The 19,077-nt window shown below is 49.2% G+C and overlaps 1 protein-coding gene and 1 long non-coding RNA gene across 5 annotated transcripts in view; both read left to right on the forward strand.

Annotated features, from left to right (window-relative positions):
* Positions 1–654: 654 nt before the first annotated feature.
* The window catches only part of DESI2 (desumoylating isopeptidase 2), a 42,216-nt gene continuing 23,793 nt past the window's right edge, over positions 655–19,077 (forward strand). For 2 of the 3 annotated variants that reach the window (XR_004975007.1, XM_036354688.1), the window contains exon 1: positions 678–1,046. Coding sequence is in view for 2 of the 3 variants with exons in the window: in XM_036354688.1 (XP_036210581.1) it covers positions 1,005–1,046 (42 nt within the window). In the remaining variant the exon portion in view is untranslated. Of the gene's footprint in view, positions 1,047–19,077 lie in introns of all 3 variants that reach the window. The other variant, XM_036354689.1, reaches the window with a different exon arrangement.
* On the forward strand, positions 1,900–4,207 carry LOC118678757. Of its 2 annotated transcripts, XR_004975009.1 has the most exons (3): positions 1,900–2,491; positions 2,599–2,944; positions 3,652–4,207. It is a non-coding gene; the product is annotated as an uncharacterized LOC118678757 (long non-coding RNA). The 2 variants fall into 2 exon arrangements; XR_004975008.1 differs by having other exon boundaries at positions 1,900–2,944.

Raw genomic sequence — 19,077 nt, forward strand, 5'->3', positions numbered from 1 at the left:
CGGCACATGGCAGACGCAACAAATAGTTGTTAAATGCATGCAAAAAGCACCAACTGTGTGCTAGGCTTGGGCTAACCTGAGTCTCATTTCGTCAGGACAATTTCATAAAACGTAAAATTCCACATTGAGGATTAGCTGGATGTATGTTACACCTCACCCACCACCAGAAACCCGCCTTCCTCTATTCCCCACCCCCGCCCCTTGAAAAAAAAAAAAAAATGGGATTTGGAAAACAAGGTCATTGCTGCGGTCTTTTGCCACATTTCGTTATCTTCACCAGGCTCAACGCGACAAAACCATCATCAGCAGAACCAATGAAAACGGTTCGAATATCGAGGACCTCACCCGGCAGCCAAGGGCGGGCCGCAAAAGATCATTCGCAGATTCCCAAGCACTGCATGCTGGGAACTGTAGTCTCCAGAGAAGCCCTAGTCTGATAGGGTCGGGACCCGCGCAGCATGCTGGAAGTTGTAGTCAAGGCCTGGAAAGAACACCTCGACGAAGGGCCGTAATTGTTGAGACTCCGCCTCCGCGCCTACGCACGCAGCGGGTGAACCCCACTGCATGCTGGTAACTGTAGTTTTCCCGGAACTCCGCTCCCCGAGGTGGAGGGAACGCGGCGGCTGCGCCATTTTAGGTCCGAGGTGCGGCTGCGGAAAGAGAAGCGCAGGCGGGCTCAGCTCGGGCGCCGGGCCGGCTCCGCCCTCGGAGCTCCCGGCGCCCGCCCCTCGCCTGGCCCCGCCCTCCCCCACGTGTCTGCCGCCCGGGGGAGGCGCCTGAGCCCGAGCGGGCAGCCAGCAGTTGGCCCCGTCGGCACGGAGGTCTTGTCCGCGGCGCCCTGGAGCGGCCCGGCCTCCCGATGCTCCAGCGCCGGCTGCCGCGGGCCGGGCTGCGCGCTTAGGGCCCGGCTCCGGCCCTGAGGCGGCCGCGGGGCGGGGCGGAGCGGCCTCGGCCCCGCGGAGACCGAGCGGCTGGGGGGCGAGGCGGCGGCCGCGGGCAGGAGGATGGGGGCCAACCAGTTGGTGGTGCTCAACGTGTACGACATGGTGAGTGCGGCCGGCCCGCTCCCCGCGCGGCTCGGCCCCCGGCCCCCCGCTTGCTCCCGGGTGGGGGAGGGGAGTGGAGGGGAGGGGGGCTCCTCTCACCCTCGAGGCTTCGGCCCAGGCTCGGGTCGACGTGAATGTCTCTCCCTCCCGGCCCCCGCCCGGCTCGGACCCCGGCCCCGGGCCCGGCACCTGGCCGAGGGGCATGTCCTTCCTGCAGAGCTCCCGTCGCGGGTCCGACCCCGACTCGCACCGCAGGGCCCCCCCTCGGTCGCCGGCTCCCCGGGTCGGCCGGGCCCCACCTCTCCCTCCCCACGTCCACGTCTTCAGAACTCGCAGCCCCGCCGACAGCCCGGCAGTCCCCGCCGTCGGGGTCCGAGCCGGTCTCCCCCGAGCTGCCCGGCGGAGCTGCCCGGGGCTAACGGTGAGGAGACGGCGGCCCCGCTGAGCTCTTTGGAGGCCACGGTCCCGGGTGCCACAGGTGCCTCGCTGACCCCGGGCGGGCGGGGGGCGGGGAGCGCCCGTCGGGTCACCCCCCTTGGGGAGCCCGCGCGCTCGGCCTTCTGGACGCGCTCGGCCCGCGGGCCTGGGATGTGCGCTGGAGGCCCCGGGGGGCGCGATGGGCGCCGTGGGACGCGGGCTTGGTTCTCCTGAGGTCACTGAGGTCCGCTGCGCGTGCGCCCGTGGAAGTCCCCTCGTTACTTGGGTTGGCTGACGGAACCGGAACCGAAGCCCTCGAGGCCAGACGTCTGGGTTCCAGCCGCAGGTGTGAACTTCTCCTTCCCTGGCACCGCCTGCGAGTCACATCCTGGGGGGAAGGGAGGCGGCCCACCTCCGCCGCCCCCCCCCCCCCCCCCCCGCCCCGGGAGCGGCGCAGGGCGGGCCCGGGACCCGAGGGGGTCTCCGTTGAGTTCACGGAGGGCCCCGGAGGCTGACGTGCCGAGAAGCGCGGGACATGATCCCACGATTACAGGGAAGGGAATCGGAACCGGAGATCCTGGGGAAACGGCCCGTGTCGGGGTTTGGCCTGTGTCACTGGTTAAGAAATAACTCTCTAGATTTAAACTTTTTTTTCTTCTTCATGACCTACCCTTGGCGCTTAGTAGGTATCTATGTGTGTGTGTGTGTGTGTGTGTGTGTGTGTGTGTGTATTGTTCTCATTGATTTCGGAGAGGAAGGGAGAGGGATAGAGAGAGAAACATCAGTGAGGAGGGAGAATCATTGATTGGCTGCCCCTGCACGCCCCACGCATGTGCCCTTGACCGGAATCGAACCCAGGACCCTTCAGGACACAGACCGGGGCTCTAGCCACTGAGCCAAACCCGCTAGGGCCGAAACCACTGTATTTTAAAGGGAGGAACAGTCTAAGAGATTACTACTGTGAACTGATCAACAAAGAGCTTGTTCCTCACGTCACCTTTGTGCAGAGGAAGCAGGTAGAGCCAAGGGTGAGTGAAGCCTGCCCAGGTGACTAGAGCCAGGGAGGGGCTGGGAGTTGCAGGCGCAGCCTGATGCATCCTCTTCTCTGCTGATCCCCAGTTTTCATTTCTTATAGATTGCTCTGCCCTGTCCACAGGAGAAGCAGCAGATGACTGCTTACCAAAATGGTCGAGAGTTGAATTGTTAGGCTTCCAGTAAACTTGCTTTTGTGTGTTCTTTGGGGGGCTTCCGCTTGTGATGGTTTTATGTCACTAAGTCAGCAATCTTCCGTTAGCAAGTGTGACCCTATAGAAGTCACAAAAATGCATCAGTTGTCCTTTTTTAAGGAATTCAGAATATCACAGAAGAGGTACAGTAGTAGTGACAATTCAGAATAGAGCAGCACGACTTGGATAAGAGCTGTTATAACAAGAAGTTCAGGAGGGGCTCCCCGAGGCTGCAGGATCAGGAAACGCTGAAAGGTACGGGGGACCTGGAGGCTGGGGAAATGCAGGAGCAGGAAGCACAGGTTGGTTTGGGAAATAGCAGTTGGTCCAGAATAACAAGTGTAGGTACATGAAAGGAGAAAGTTTGATTAGAACTTTTCTTAGTTTGGGGCTGGGATGAAGGGGGGGGGCGGGTCTGTGAACCAGGGGGACCCACTTAAAGTTGTAGTCGGGCAGCATGATCAGAGTTGGCTTTAGAATTAAGACCAATGGGTTAGGTACACATCTGTGTCTATTGTACTCGCGCTGCCCCAGTCCGTATTGGATTTGGAGGCCTTTTTGCTGGGTGTCCAGGGCATATCCTTTATCGCTGGTAGCGCTCCCTGCTCCCGTGGACCCGTTGGTGAGGATGCCGTCTTCTGTTGTAAACGGGCGCTAGTAATCACTGTGTCTAGCAGAGGTGGGCAAACTTTTTGACTCGAGGGCCACAATGGGTTCTTAAACTGGACCGGAGGGCCGGAACAAAAGCATGGATGGAGTGTTTGTGTGAACTAATATAAATTCAAAGTAAACATCATGACATAAAAGGGTACGGTCTTTTTTTTTTTTTTTTAGTTTTATTCGTTTCAAACGGGCCGGGCCGTAGTTTGCCCACGGCTGGTCTAGGGGCTTCTTGTCTGTGAGACTGTCACCTGCTCCTGTTGGCCAGATTGGGAGCTGCTGGTCTTTCTTTCCTCCTGTAGCTCGGCCCGTGCGCAGGCGTCTGAGGATCACCTGTATTACCTTCCTCTCTGGAGGAGGAGCGTCAGCCTCCTGAGCTCACCGCCTCCTACACGGGCTGTAAACGATTGCTTGCCACCTTCTCAGTGATTATGTTTCTCTTTGTACTTTGGGGTAACCTGCCACCAATAAAACATGTCCTGGAGTTATTTTCTGAGTCTTGGGAATGAGGCGATTCACATACTCCCGGTTGACTGGCCTACATTGTAAAGCGGGTGATTCAGATCAATGTCAGTTGCTGGGACAGTCTCGGGTGTAGTCGCTCAAACACAGACTCTTCATTTGTCGTAGTTCCCGATTATGTGCTTTTCATATTTTCGTGGCTACTAATGACTTTTTATAAAATAAGCATAGGCAGTCCTGTGGTGATGTTTGTAGGTTGTCAATAAACAATGTTCTTCCTGTTTTTATTTTTTAATATATTTTTATTGATATTCTTCCTGTTTTTAAATAGTATCTGTACATCTTCAAAGTCTTAATAGAAAATAAACACACTTTCTAGAACTCTTCAAATAAGGACATTTTGGTCTGCTCTCCATTCTTTTGCCCCCCACCCCCAGTCGCCTCACCACCCGGGCCTCCATTAGAGACCTCACAGGAGAGTGTGAGGTCCTGCAGGTGTGATAGGATCTGACTCCCACACCTCAGCAGGTCAAAGGCAGGCTTTCTGCATGTGTTCCAGGCTCATCTGAACATACCCTTCGCCTGAATGATTCCATAATCTCTGGAGCAATATGTTCAGTAACAGCCTTTTCCCTCCCCACCTTTCTCGCCTTAGACCCTTCCCCTTTGCTCCAGCACCCCCAAACCTCTCTGTTGTAATTTTATTTCTGTGACTAGCTTAGTTTCCCAAGCCAGAACCCTGGGAATAAAACTAAGTTCCTCTCTATTGCAAATAAACAATCAGTTAAGTCACCAGGCCCTGTCTCGGTTTTGCTTTGGTTGATTTTGTCTGAAAGTAACAGCTTGATAATCGGTGGCTTAAACTGGAAGGATAATGATCTTAAGTCCACAAGTAAACAGATCCTGGGCTAGGTCAGCAGCTCGCGTGTCATCCAGGACCAGGACTACCACCTTCCACTCTGCTGTTGTAAAATGACGCTCGTAGCCCCACAGATACCAGCCCTGTGCAGCGGGATGTGAAGGCAGACAGGTGAGGGGCCTCTCTGCCTGCACCTCTCCTTTCCATAGGCAGGGCTCTCCCAGAGACGGTCCACAGCTGTCGCGTGGGACGGAGGAAGCAGGACGGGTCGCCTGGCTCTCTAGCTTTCCCCAGTTCTGGGGAGGAAGGCAGGGAGCTGGAAAGGCAGTTAGCCGGGACCTATGATGTCCATCACGTACTTTATTTTCTGAGTATTCTTTTTTTTTTATTCCGCCCCCATCCTCTCTCCTCCCCAGCCATTCCTCTAAGATGGTGGCCTCGAAGCTGGACTGCCTCTGAGTATTCTTTCAAGTGGTTACCTGATCATTTCCACTGTTGCTTCTCAAGTTCAAATTATCTCTGCGTAATATAATAGCCTTCTTACTAGTGTCATTTTTTGGTATTACTTCGTCTTAACACATCTTCCCTCTGTTACCCAAGGGATCCTTCTGAACCATAAGTGATTGTGTGTCATTCTTGTGCTTAAAATTCACCTACAGGATACAGTCCAATGCCCTTTATGATGTAACACCTACCTGACTTATGATGTAACTACTTACCAACCCCCCACAGTTCCCACACACCCTGTACACTTTATGCTCACACAATGAAATTTTTCAGTTTTCCAGGCAAGCTGTTCTGAACGAGTGCACACCTCAGTACCTTTGTACATGCTAGTCCTGCTGTCTGAAATGTCCTGTTTCAAAAATGATCAGCTGCAACCTCCTGCTCCTGGCTGTAGCTTAGCCTTTCTTCATCAGACGTGGGTAAACTTCTCTGTCCTAGGTGTACTTTCTATCTCGATCACTGCATGTTTTGTGATTCTGTGATCCCACTAGACCAGTGGTTCTCACCCTTCCTAATGCCCCGACCCTTTAACACAGTTCCTCATGTGGTGACTCCCAATTTCATTGTCACAAATTGAACATAATTAAAGCATAGTGATTAATCACAAAACAATATGTAATTATATATGTGTTTTCTGATGGTCTTAGGCGACCCCTGTGAAAGGGTCGTTTGACCCCCCCCCCAAAGGGGTCGCGACCCACAGGTTGAGAACCGCTGCACTAGACTGAGTTTCTTAATAGCATCTTACTGTCGCCAGTGTCTACAACAGGGCCTGTCACTATAAGGAGTTCTGTAAGTAAATATTTACCATCGAGTGGGATTTTAATTAGGCAGTTTTATCAGTGGTGGTGTCAATACTGAAATAGCATGAAGAGGTCATCTGATCTCCCTTCTGTTTGTGCCAAATACCTATGTCTGTATTTTTTTCTTGTACTTAGTGCACTGCTGGATTCTAGCTTTTATTATTGGAGTAGGGCGACCAAATGAAAGGGGGAGGATCATGGGAATATGAGAAAAAATATCAAATATTCTTCTTTGTCAGTATTTTTGTGTGTTTTTTTAAGCATCATGGGACTAGGCTAAGGAAATGTTTTTAATCCGTTTACTCTTTGAAGTTGGATCTTAGTCATTCCTTGGAACATAATCTTTCCGAAAACATTGTCAGTTCCTGAATTTTACATGGATTAACTAGTTAGTAGAAACTAGTCTTAACCTTCTTGTACCAAGTATGCATCTTGGGCCAGAACCATTTCCACCACTTGACGTAGAAACTGACTCATGAGTCCAGCTAAATTAAAAAAGAGGACAGTCATAAATCTGTCCTCCTAATTATCCATGGCAGTATCTTTATTTTTATTTTTTGGTTTAGATTAAATGAGGAAAGAATTCACTCTCTGTATGTGTTTTCCATTGCTGCAATAACAAACTGCCAGAAACGTAGCCAAGTTATTATCTCACACTTCTGTGGGTCAGAAGGCCCGTGGGCTGGGCTGTCACTGCTCCGGTCTGGGGCTGAAAGGACAGTGTCAGCCAGCCTGGCTCTAGGAGAAGCCTGCCCCAGGGTCACTCGGGCTGGCGAGAACTGTGGCTTGCGGTTGTAAGACACAGACATTCCTTGCTGCCTGCGTCCCGGTTCTGGTATCTGCGTTCATCTATTTTTATATTTCACCTGGGGCTCCAGGGGAGTCCCCCCATACACACACCAAAAAAGGAGTGTGTGTGCACTGGACTGATAGGCCCGCAGGGTGGGAGGGCATCTCAGAGGCCTCTCCTGCCTGGTGAGGAGCCCCTGTGGCCACCAGGGCTTTTGGAATGAAGGGGACTGAATTGAGGAACTGCATTTGCCTGTCCACTTCATTTCCTCGTTCCTCATTCTCCGGTTTCTTGCTCTTCCCTGTTCCCCGGGGCCGTGCCACGGTGATGTAGCCCCAACGCGGGGAGAACAGGCTGAGGCCTCGTGGGCGGCCTGGGGCCAGCGGAGGAGAGGCCAGGGCCTGCGTTCTTCATCTCCAAACCAGCAAAGTGCAGTGAGTCCTCCTCACGCTTCCAACGTGTCCGCCTTCCCCTCCGGCCGCATCTGTTCTGCCCCCACCCAGAGAAAGCTCTCTGCTTTTAATGGCTCCTGTAATTAGATGGGACCCGAGAGGATACTCCAGGATCATCTTGTCTGAAGGTCTCTAACTTTAATTACATCGGCTACGTCCCTTTGCACATCAGGTGACATGTTCACAGGTCTGGGCACTAGAGTGTCGACATCCTAGGCCAGTGATGGCGAACCTTTTGAGCTCAGCGTGTCAGCATTTTGAAAAACCCTAACTTAACTCTGGTGCCGTGTCACACATAGAAATTTTTTGATATTTGCAACCATAGTAAAACAAAGACTTATATTTTTGATATTTCTTTTATACATTTAAATGCCATTTAACAAAGAAAAATCAACCAAAAAAATGAGTTCGCGTGTCACCTCTGACATGCGTGTCATAGGTTCGCCATCACTGTCCTAGGGAGTCGTTCTGCCTCCACAGCATCTATGAAAGGTATTTTGTAAACCCCGGTATGTCCAGTGTTCCCTTTTACAGTCCCTTGACTTGGCATGGAATAAATGTTAACTTAAAATGGAAATTTTGAAATGTCCAGAAAGTAATGTATGGAAACCTTTTGTGACTGGCAAATACGCAGACGTGAAGGGTCCAAGCATGTTGGTGATTACAGGCCCTTCAGCCTGCGGTGCATAGTGTGTGTCAATCCCAAGGTCACACTGGTGACGGATAAAGTTAATAAAATAGAATTGAATGAAACTTGGAAGTTAAATATTTTTCAGTACCAGGAAGAGCCTACCATTTTAGGTGATTTCTTTTGTTAAATGGATTTTTCTTAAGACAGGGTGTACTTAGCATTTGTTGACTGTCAGATTTTCTGCAAGACTTTTTAAATTTTAAAAAGCAGCATTATTAAGTGTCACCCAGTTGGTTAATAGAATTCAAAGGGAAGCCTGCCAAAATCATCTTAAAGTATAAGGAAAGCAGAAAAATAATAGAGGGAAATGAGATACATGAAAATAATTTTGCTTCAATGTATCCAGATTGTGTATTGGTAGATGACTGTGATGATTCCCTAACGCCAAAACATTAACTCACAAATTAATTAATTGAGCCCACATTATCTATAATAATAAAAGCTTAATATGCTGATTAGACTGGAGAGCCAAACAACCTTCAGGACATCCTTCCGGATGAAGCCAGGGCTGCGAGGGCCTAGCCCAGTGATGGCGAACCTATGTCATGCATGTCAGAGGTGACATGCAAACTCATTTTTTTGGTTAATTTTTCTTTGTTAAATGGCATTTAAATATATAAAATAAATATCAAAAATATAAATCTTTGTTTTACTATGGTTGCAAATATCAAAAAATTTCTATATGTGGCACGGCACCAGAGTTAAGTTAAGGTTTTTCAAAATGCTGACACGCCGAGCTCAAAAGGTTCGCCATCACTGGCCTAGCCCCTTGCACAAATTTCAGGCATCAAGCCTCTAGTTTGAAATAAAAGCCTTTCCTCACTAAATTGTGATGTCATCCTTATCATACTAAATTCTTGCCCAGACAGAATTGTTGCAGCTACTCATCACTACACTATTTTAATTGTTACAGTTTCACAATATATCTTAGTATGTGGCTAGGCCAGTTTCCTTTGATTAATATTCCCAAGTTTTCTTGACTGTTATTCACTTCCTTTTCTATGAATACTTTATAAGGCTCTCTGAAAACAGTACATTTTTAAATCTTTTTATTTTCTTAAATTGTGTTAAAAAACACATAAAGTTTACCATCTTACCCGTTTTTGCTGTATAGTTCAGTAGTGTGTGTTCTATTCACACTGTTGTGCCCCAATCGCCAGAAATTTCTCATTTTGCAAAACTGAAACTCTATATCCATTAAACAACTCCCAATTTCCTCTTTCCCTCAACTCCTGGTCACCTCTGTTCTGCTTTCTGTCTCTCAGTTTGACTAGATACCTCATACAAGTGGAATTGTACAGTTGTCTTTTCCTAGCTTATTTCACTTTGCATAGTGTCCTCAAGGCTCATCCATGTTGTAGCATGTGTCAGCTTCCATTCTTTTTAAGACTGAATAATATTTATCCCATTATATGTATATACACATTTTGTTTAGCCATTTACTTATCAGTGTACATTTGGGCTACTTCCGCCTTTTGGCTACTGTGAATAATACTACTGTGAACATAAGTGTACAGATATCTCTTCCAAGTCCCTGTTTTCAGTTCTTCTGGGTAGATACACCCAATAGCCCATAAATTATTTTTAAATTGGAATTGCATTAAACCTATAAGTTAACTTGGAAAGAATGGCATCTTTTCTAAAATATCCCTCTTCCCAGGGATAAAAGTAGGATTTATTTTATTTATTTTATTTATTTTTTTTTTGCTTTTTGAAATATTTACCCAGAAAATACATGCAAATAGTTAAATAAGTTAATGCCCAACTCATGTATCTGGGCCCTCTATTAACAGAATAAGCTTAATAAATAAGATATATGGGATATTGAGTGACAGGAGGGCTCCAGAGGACATGACACAGGAAAAAGGGAAGGCAGTGGCGGTCAGGATGGTGGCGCAGTTTCCACCACAGTTTCAAGTAGAGTGGCTGAGAAAGGCCTCCCCAGGCAGCATCCCGAAAGGTGGAAGGGCTGCGCCATGTGGATGTCCAGGGAAGGAATGTTCCAGGTACAGAGTAAGCAATTGAACGGATTAGTCGGGCCACATGCCTCTTAAGTACAGCAAGAAACAAGATGTTTTTAGGGGGGTTTCTGAATTATAGTCTCAAGTAGATTAATGAGATCATTGAAAATGCAGCAGGCAGTACCCAGACAGGAACAGTCTGAGATGAGGATACATTCCACAAAGCTGAAAGGCACCATTGCCGAATTTAAACTACAGCCGGAAGGAGTTACTGAACAAACGGATTGGAAACTAAAGAGAAAACAGCAAGATTTAGAAAGGCTCTCAGAACCCTGAGTAGAAGGGTCAGTGTTGATCTCCAAAAGCGCTAGACAGACTGTTTTAGCGTTAGGAACATTCCACCAAAGCCTGGTTTAACTTTCAAATTTCAAGGAGAAAGCAGAAATCCAGAAAAACACAGGCAAAAAGTTACTACAAGGGAACAAAAGCTGACTCCTCACAAAGCCTAATAAACAGCATCAGCTGCAGACTGTTGGAGGGAGCCATTGCCGCAGAATGCTCCAGCTTCCCGGTGTCTGCGCAGACCGCATAGACGTGTCAGGCGCCTTTGGGGCGGTAACCGGTGACTCAAGAACCTGAGGAAGGTGGGGACAGTATAAAAGAGGCAGCCGTGGGCAGCCGTACTTGTTTAATATAGATACAGCCTAATGGATATGTGGCCTAAGAATGTGCCCAGAATTACTCTTCGAAGAGTTATATGGACCAGGCCTTGGGGAGGGAGGAGACAGAAGCATCCAGCAGCCCGACACAGTGATAACCCAGTAGATACAATTGGTTCTTGTTGGTATTGGAAAAGTCTATTAGAGTGTGTGTGTGATTTTTTTTCACGTAAGTGTAAGTATTGTTGGGATAAAGTCAGATCTAGAGGGGAAACAGCAGAGGAAATATAGTCCATATGAGGTAAGAGAGAAAACAAAAAAGACAAATGTAAAATGAAGACAAGTACAGCCAAGCACATAAATTATGAAATGACAGAAAGTAAGTTAAAATCCCCCATTAAGCTTGTTAGGTGTGTTATAGTGTCCTTTGCTTTACAGAAATTTAAAATTGCATGTGGTCAAAACTGTTGTTTATGACCTTTCAGCTCATGTCGTCCCTAGAAAGGCTTCCCCACATCTAAAATGATACAAATGGCCTGTGTTTGTTCCCAAGTGGAAGGCCAATCGTGCCTACACTGTTCAGTGCATGACCCATTGCGCCCCTTGTTAATTGGAAGCACGGGCCACATTTAGCCCACAGTAAATGACCCGCACAATCTAAGTCTATTTCTTGACTTTCTATTTCTTTGCTTCTTCCTGCACCTTCATCAGGTGTTTAATTACAGTATTCTAGTGTGTTTTGACAGCTGGTGATGGAGGTTTCTCTTACTCTCTTTCAGAATTTTCTTTATCTCATTCATTTTTCAAATAAAATTTAGAATCAATTTCTCAAAACACTCACTGCAATTTTAAGTGTAATGACATTAAATTTACGAATAATTTTTGGGAGAATTGACAGATTTACAATAGTGAGTCTTCCCATAATAATGAGAGCTACCATTTCTGTGTGATTTCTTCATGCCAGCCATTGCACTAAACCAGTGGTCGGCAAACTCATTAGTCAACAGAGCCAAATATCAACAATACTTCTTCAAAATAGACTCGCCCAGGCCGAAAACCGACTTCTGCGCGTGGGCCACGAAGTTGCAATCGCACTGTACATGCGCCCGCACACGGTATTTTGTGGAAGAGCCACACTCACGGGGCCAAAGAGCTGCATGTGGCTTGCGAGCCTCAGTTTGCCAACCACGGCCCTAAACCATTTCTTTATATTATTGTCCCTTTTTAAGATGATGAAACGGAGCAGTTGGAGAACCTGCTCAGAATCGTGCCATAAGTGGTAGAGTTCTGACACTGAAATCTGGGCCCTTCACCGCCACAATGCGTCTCTCCTCCTCCCATCCCTGGAAAGTGCTGTTTCTCTATTTGTCCTACACTTACACCCTCTCTAAACTAACTTCCACCCTGTGCGCTCTGGAACTCATGAATGAGCAGTAACAAAAAAATTCCTGCTTCTGTGATGGTTCATTTTATGTCCACTTGACTAAGTCAATCTAGTACCAGTTTTTAGTCGAACACCAGTCCAGACGTTGCTGTGAAGGTAGTTTTTTGTGGATTAACATGTAAACCAGACTTTGAGTAGAGCAGACTATCCTCCACAATGCAGGTGGGCCTCATCCAATCAGGTTGAACACCTTCAGAGGAAAGACTGAGGCCCCCTCAGGTAGAAGGAATTCTGCCTCCAGATGGGTCGCCAGCCTGCCAGTCTGCCATTCCCCATAGTCACGTGGCCAGTTTCCTTAATCACTCCCTTATGCCTCCCCTCTCTAAGTTCGAGCCGGTTGTCTGCCATCATAATCATTCCCGCTATGTCTGAGCCTGGGGACCCTGGTACAGTTGAACTGTCTCTACATCTCAGGGGCTGGGTGCAGCTGGAGAAATACGCAGCTGTACTGGCCATCGCTTGAAAATCGTGACTGCAAACCCCTGCGGGCCCCTGAAGGCTATCAGCAACGCTTCCTTCCCTGGCCAGCTGACTTCCACTCTCCCCGACAGCTGCGTGTTTCACCCTCTGCCCGTCCTCACTCTGAGCGGATGCTCTCCCTGCTGATTTCCCTAAAGGGTGGGCTGGGGGAGGCATTTGAAGAGAATCTTCCATTCTCCCACCACCACTGTCCTGCTATAGTCTGCCCTCCCTCCTATAACGTGGGATGGACTGAATCACCCGTGTCCTTAACTGAGGGCAAGCCATCCACTCTGTGTGGATCCCATCCTCTCTCCTGTGCAGGGACTTCTCGCTCAGAATTGTCACTGCTGCCTCCTGCCTCATCAGCTCTCCTCTATTCAGTCAGTGTAGGAATCTGCTGTTTTATCCAGTCCTCATGCATTTGAACTGAAGAAAATGAGTGGGATCCTTTAATATGAACTCCATTTACCATCCACCGTAATGTACTCTGCTCTCAAACTAGAGGTTTGTGTCCTTTTTAATCACCTTCTTCAGAAACATACTATATTACTTTTAAAAGACTAACCAAAACGCAAGCAAGATACATAGCAATTACTCTTTAAAGGTTTGTTGGACTCAGCTGACGTTCCCGAGCACCTGTCACCTAAAGCAGGTCCTTTCCCACGGTGCCACCGAGTTCATGGCTGCTGTTGGCTGGAGGGTGCAGAAGCAGCCGCTGACACCAGCAGTGGTGTAGGTGTTTCAGCCTCTCTCTGGCTGGCTGCTCACCTGTAGGAGCCCCCAGCTATCTGCACTGTTCAGAGCAGGAATAGCAATGTGACAGTCATGACCAAGGCACAGGCAGCAAGAAGCTGTACTCGACCTCCTCCCCGTCCAGCCTGCTGTCGGAAATCTGTTGTAAGTACAGTTGACCCCTGAACAACACGAGGGTGAGGGGCACCGCCCCCCTATGCAGTTGGAAATCTGCATATAACTTTTGACTCTCCAGAAACTTAACTACTAGTATCCTACCATTGATGGAACCCTTACCAATACCAGAAAGAGTTGGTTAACACATTCTGTATGTTATATGTATAATAAACTGTATTCTTACAATAAAGTAAGCTAGAGAAAAGATATTAAAATAACATGTACACATATTTTACGCATTTGTGGCACACCTTTTTCAATATTTCTAGGCTATGTGGTTCGCCTGTGAGTTGTTGTTTTTTTAATTGTTGCAAATCTCCAAAAAAATTTTCCAGTGTATTATTTGAGAAAAATCTGCATAGAAGTGGACCCGTGCAGTTCAAAGCTGAGTCGTTCAAGGATCAGTAGTAATGTAATGCAGTTCTTTGTCTTTGTGGCATAGCCTGGAACCAGACCTCATGGATTTGTATCCTACCTCCTGCTTTTTAGTTGTGTGACCTTGGGAAAGTTACTTAACTTCTCTATGCCTCTGTCCCTTTCAAAAGTGTAAATAGTAGCTTATCTAACTCACTAGAGGCCCATGCACTGGCAGGGGAGAGGGGCCCCTCAGCCTGGCTGCGCCCTTTAGCAGCCCGGAGATGTCCGACTGACAGCTTAGGCCCGCTCCCCACTTGTGGCTGAGTGGCACTCCCCGCTGAGGGAGCACACTGACCACCAGGGGGCAGCTCCTGTGTTGAGCATCTGCTCCTGGTGGTCAGTGTGCATCATAGTGACCAGTTGTTCCGCTGTTGGGTCAATTTGCATATTGCCCTTTTATTATATACTAGAGGCGCGGTGCACAAAAATTTGTGCACTGGGCGGGGAGGTCCCTCAGCCCGGCCTGTGCCCTCTCACAGTCTGGGACCCCTCGGGAGATAACGACCTGCTGGCTTAGGCCTGCTCCCGGGTGGCAGAGGGCAGGCCCAATCCCTAGGTGCAGCCCCTGGTTGGGCTCAGAGCAGGGCCAATTGGGGAGTTGGGGCGCCGCCCCCTGTCATGCACAGAGCAGGGCGGATCGGGAGGTTGCAATGCCACCCTTAGTCACGCTCAAGGTAGGGCCAATTGGGGGGTTGGGGCATCGCCCCCTGTCACACTCAAGGCAGGGTCGACGGGGAGGTTGTGGCGCCACCCCCTGTCACACACAGAGCAGGGCCAATCAGGGGGTTGGGGCGCTGCCCCATGTCACAGAGCAGGGCCCATCAGGGGGGTTGGGGCTCCATACCCTGTCATGCACAGAGCAGGGCCGATCAGGGGGTTGAGGAGCTCCCTCCTGTCACTCACAGAGTAGGGCCAATAGGGGAGTTGGGGCACTCCCCCCTGTCACAGAGCAGGGCGGATATGGAGGTTGTGGCCCTGCCCCCTGTCACACACAGAGCCGCAGGGCGATCAGGGGGTTTGGGCGCTGCCCCCTGTCACGCTGATCCCGGTGCTGGGAGGCCTCGTGGCTCCACTGATCCCAGTGCTGGGAGGCATATTACCCTTTTACTATATAGGATTGAGGCCTGGTGCACAGGTGGGGGCCGGCTGGTTTGCCCTGAAGGGTGTCCTGGATCAGAGTGGGGATCCCCACTGGGGTGCCTGGCCAGCCTGGACGAGGGAATGATGGCTGTTTGCAGCTGGTCACACACCCTTCAGGGTGGGGGTCCCCACTGGGGTGCCTGGCCATTCTGGGTGAGGGGCTGAGGGCTGTTTTCAGGCTGGCGAGTGACTGAAGCTCCCAACCGCTCCTTTTTTTCTTTTTTTTTTAATTCTGGGCCAGCTTTAGCTCTGGCTCCAGCTCTTAGGCCTCGACTGCTGAAAGCAGGTATCTGGTTTGTTTGGGTTCTATAATCAAAACACTGTTTCAACTCCAGCTCTGAGATCCCGGCTGGCTGAAAGCAGGTTTCTGGGGTTTTGTTTAGCTTCTATATTTGTAACAGTGTTTCACACTGCAAGCTCAGAGGCCGGCAGTGGCAGGCGGGGAACATTGGAGTCCTCCGTCACTGAAGCAAGCAAGCCTCATGTTCGCTTCAAGCTGCCTGGCTGCCGGCCACCATCTTGGCTGGCAGTTAATTTGCATATCGCCCTGATTAGCCAATGGGAAGGGTAGCGGATGTACAGCTAATTACCATGTTTCTCTTTTATTAGATAGGATGATAAGATTATTATATAGGACTAGAGGCCCGGTGCACAAAAATTTGTGCACTCGGGGGGGAGGGGGGGTCCCTCAGCCCGGCCTGTGCCCTCTCGCAGTCTGGGACCCCTCGGGAGATAACGACCTGCTGGCTTAGGCCTGCTCCCGGGTGGCAGAGTGCAGGCCCAATCCCTAGGTGCAGCCCCTGGTCAGGCTCAGAGCAGGACCGATTGGGGAGTTGGGGTGCTGCCCTGTCATGCACAGAGCAGGGCAGATTGGGAGGTTGCGATGCCACCCTCAGTCACGCTCAGGGTAGGGCTGATTGGGGGGTTGGGGCACCGTCCCCTGTCACACTCAAGGCAGGATCGATGGGGAGGTTGCGGCGCCACCCCCTGTCACGCACAGAACAGGGCCCATCAGGGGGTTGGGGCACCGCCCTCTATCACCCACAGAGCAGGGCCGATCAGGGGGTTGGGGCGCCGCCACTCTCACACTCAGGGCAGGGCCGATGGGGAGGTTATGGCTCTACCCCATGACACACAGAGCAGGGCCCGTGGGGGGGGTGTTGGGGAACTCCCCCCTATCAGGCACAGAGCAGGGCTGCTCAGGGGGTTGGGGCCCCGCCCCCTGTCACACACAGAGCCGCAGGGCGATCAGGGGGTTTGGGCGCTGCCCCCTGTCACGCTGATCCCGGTGCTGGGAGGCATATTACCCTTTTACTATATAGGGTAGAGGCCTGGTGCATGGGAGGGGCCGGCTGGTTTGCCCTGAAGGGTGTCCTGGATCAGGGTGGGGGTCCCCACTGAGGTGCCTGGCCAGTCTGGGTGAGGGGCTGAGGGCTGTTTTCAGGCTGGGAGTGACTGAAGTTCCCAACCGCTCCTTTTTTCCTTTTTTTTTTATTCTGGGCCAGCTTTAGCTTGAGGCTTGGCTCCAGCTCTTAGGCCTCCATGCTGAAAGTAGGTTTCTGGCCTTTGCTTACAATGTTGCGAATCTGCTGGCTGAAGTCCGGTGGTATTCATTACAATGTTTCTTAAACTGCCCGCTCAGAGGCCTGCAGCCACAGGCGGGGAACGTTGGTTTCCTCCAACGATCCTCCGTCACTGAGGCAAGCAAGCCTCATGTTAGTTTCAAGCTGCCTGGCTGCCGGCGGCCATCTTGGCTGACAGTTAATTTGCATATCTCACTGATTAGCCAATGAAAAGGGTAGCGGTCGTACGCCAATTACCATGTTTCTCTTTTATTAGTGTAGATAGGGTTATTGTAAGGATCATATTAATCGATTTACGTAAAATTCGTAGCCTGGTACTTGTCATATGATAAGCACTAGAAAGTGTTAGCTGTTGTTATTTGAAGGTTTATGGAAGCTAAGGAGCTCCCATTTGTGTACTTTCAGCAGTTGGAGCATGTAGTGACTTGATCTTTGGAATCTCTTCATTTTATCTGGAGTGTTATCCTGCAGAGAACAGAGCGCTACCCAGATTGAAGCCGTAAAGGCAGGCTGTTGTATGCTTGGCACTAGCTCTACAATATATGGAACATTGGGCTTAATTGTGCCGCCTTGTTTTGCCCTTGTGTGTTAGACTTGACAGCTGGTCTTTAGCCTTTCTTCCAGATGAACTTAATGGAACTAATTTATAAGCCTTTAAACATTTATAGAAATCATGAAAATAAACAACCTGAGATTGGTTTGTATCTATAGTTTAAGTGTAATTTCTAGCCCATTGTCCAACACATTCAAAGAACCACCAGATAAGGGATTTAAATGATAGCTGTCTCCATCAGTTCTCAGTACATGCTGTTGAGTGTGTTCTAGTTTATACTGAATAGTATGAAAAGAGTTGTTTGGTTGAAAATACAGTTGAAATTCTAGTTCCCAGAAGGAACATATCTCCTAGATTTTCTCTCTCCTTCAGATATGAGAGTTAGTTATAGTTCCCACAACAGGAGACCTCTACAGCACTAAATTAATGGTCCGGTGGGGATGTTACATGGAATTTAGGTAAATGGTTGGTGATGGCTATTCCTTTTTACTTGTGATGTAACATTAGCGGTCACCATAATTTCACACTTAAGTGAAAAATGATGAATAGTAATGATCTCCATTTTATTCTGAAATTGTTCAGTAACTTCCCAAGGTCACACAGCTAAAAAGCAGGAGGTAGGATACAAATCCATGAGGTCTGGTTCCAGGCTATGCCACAAAGACAAAGATGGTATACAGAAAATCAAGGCCATATCTATACTAATAAAAGGATAATATGCTAATTAGACCAGGTCAACCGGCCAACTTCCGACGTCTGACTTCCTTCCGGACAAAGCCATGGTGGTGGGGGCAGAGGCAGTTAGGGGCAAGATCAGGCTGGCAGGGGAGAGCAGTTAGGGGTGGGATCAGGCTGGCAGGGGGTTAGGGGTGATCAGGTCAGCAGGGGAAGGCCGTTGGGGGTGACCAGGCTGGCAGGGGAGGGCAGTTGGGGGTGACCAGGCCAGCAGGGGAGGGCAGTTGGGGGCATTAGGCAGGCAGGCAGGTGAGTGGTTAGGAGACAGTAGTCCTGGATTGCCAGAGGGATGTCCGACTGCTGGTTTAGGACATCCTCTGAGGGGTCCCAGATTGGAGAGGGTGCATGCCAGGCTGAGGGACACCTGTCCTCCCTCCCCTGTGCATGAATTTCGTGCACCGGGCCTCTAGTCTATATAATAAAAGCCTAAGCAACCATTATGGCAAAATGCCCAGTCACTATGATGCACACTGACAACCAGGGGGCAGACGCTCAACACAGGAGCTGCCCCCTGGTGGTCAGTGCATTCCCACAGAGGGAGTGCTGCTCAGCTAGAAGCCGGGTTCAGCGGCGGTGGCTGGAGCCTCTCTCCTCCACAGCAGCACTAAGGAGCAGCAAGCATGCAGGCAGTAAGGAGCAAGGGGTCCTGTACTGCAAAAGGGAAGTCTGACTGCTGGTTATTCCCCAAGGGGTCCCAGAGTTCGAGAGAGCACTGGCTGGGTGAAGGACACCCCTGCCCCCCACCCTAGTGCACGAGTTTCATGCACCAGGCCTCTAGTGTGAAAATAGATACAACAAGATATGTGATAAAAACAAAAGTAGGTGAAGGCTAAGAAATCTGGGTCCCATTTATATAGCTTAGCCACTCTATGTGATGTTGGGCATATTATTTGCCTGAACATCCCTAATGTGATTTACATATTTTACATAGACTGTTCTCATTACGAAAAACAAAGTAAGTGAGAGTGCGGTTTATTTTAGAGTGGCATTCAAAAAAATGAGTTATTAATTTACTATATATGCACATATTTCCATTTTAACACCTATCAAACTGTGACTGTTTACATTCTTAATGAGTTCCTATGCATGAGGACTGTGAATTAATCATCCTTGTATCGCCAGTGTCTAGCAGAGTCCCTGACACATGGGAAGCATGCATACATTTTATGAAAGCAAAGTTGTCTAACTTGCTTTATAGCTTTGCGGGAAATCTTTAAAATGAGATTTATTGTCTAACCACTATGCTGTACACCTGAAACTAATTAAAATTAATATAGAATGTAAACTGAAATTGAAAAAAG

Source organism: Myotis myotis, unplaced genomic scaffold (genome assembly GCF_014108235.1).
Source record: "Myotis myotis isolate mMyoMyo1 unplaced genomic scaffold, mMyoMyo1.p scaffold_m19_p_21, whole genome shotgun sequence".
Lineage (NCBI taxonomy): Eukaryota > Metazoa > Chordata > Mammalia > Chiroptera > Vespertilionidae > Myotis > Myotis myotis.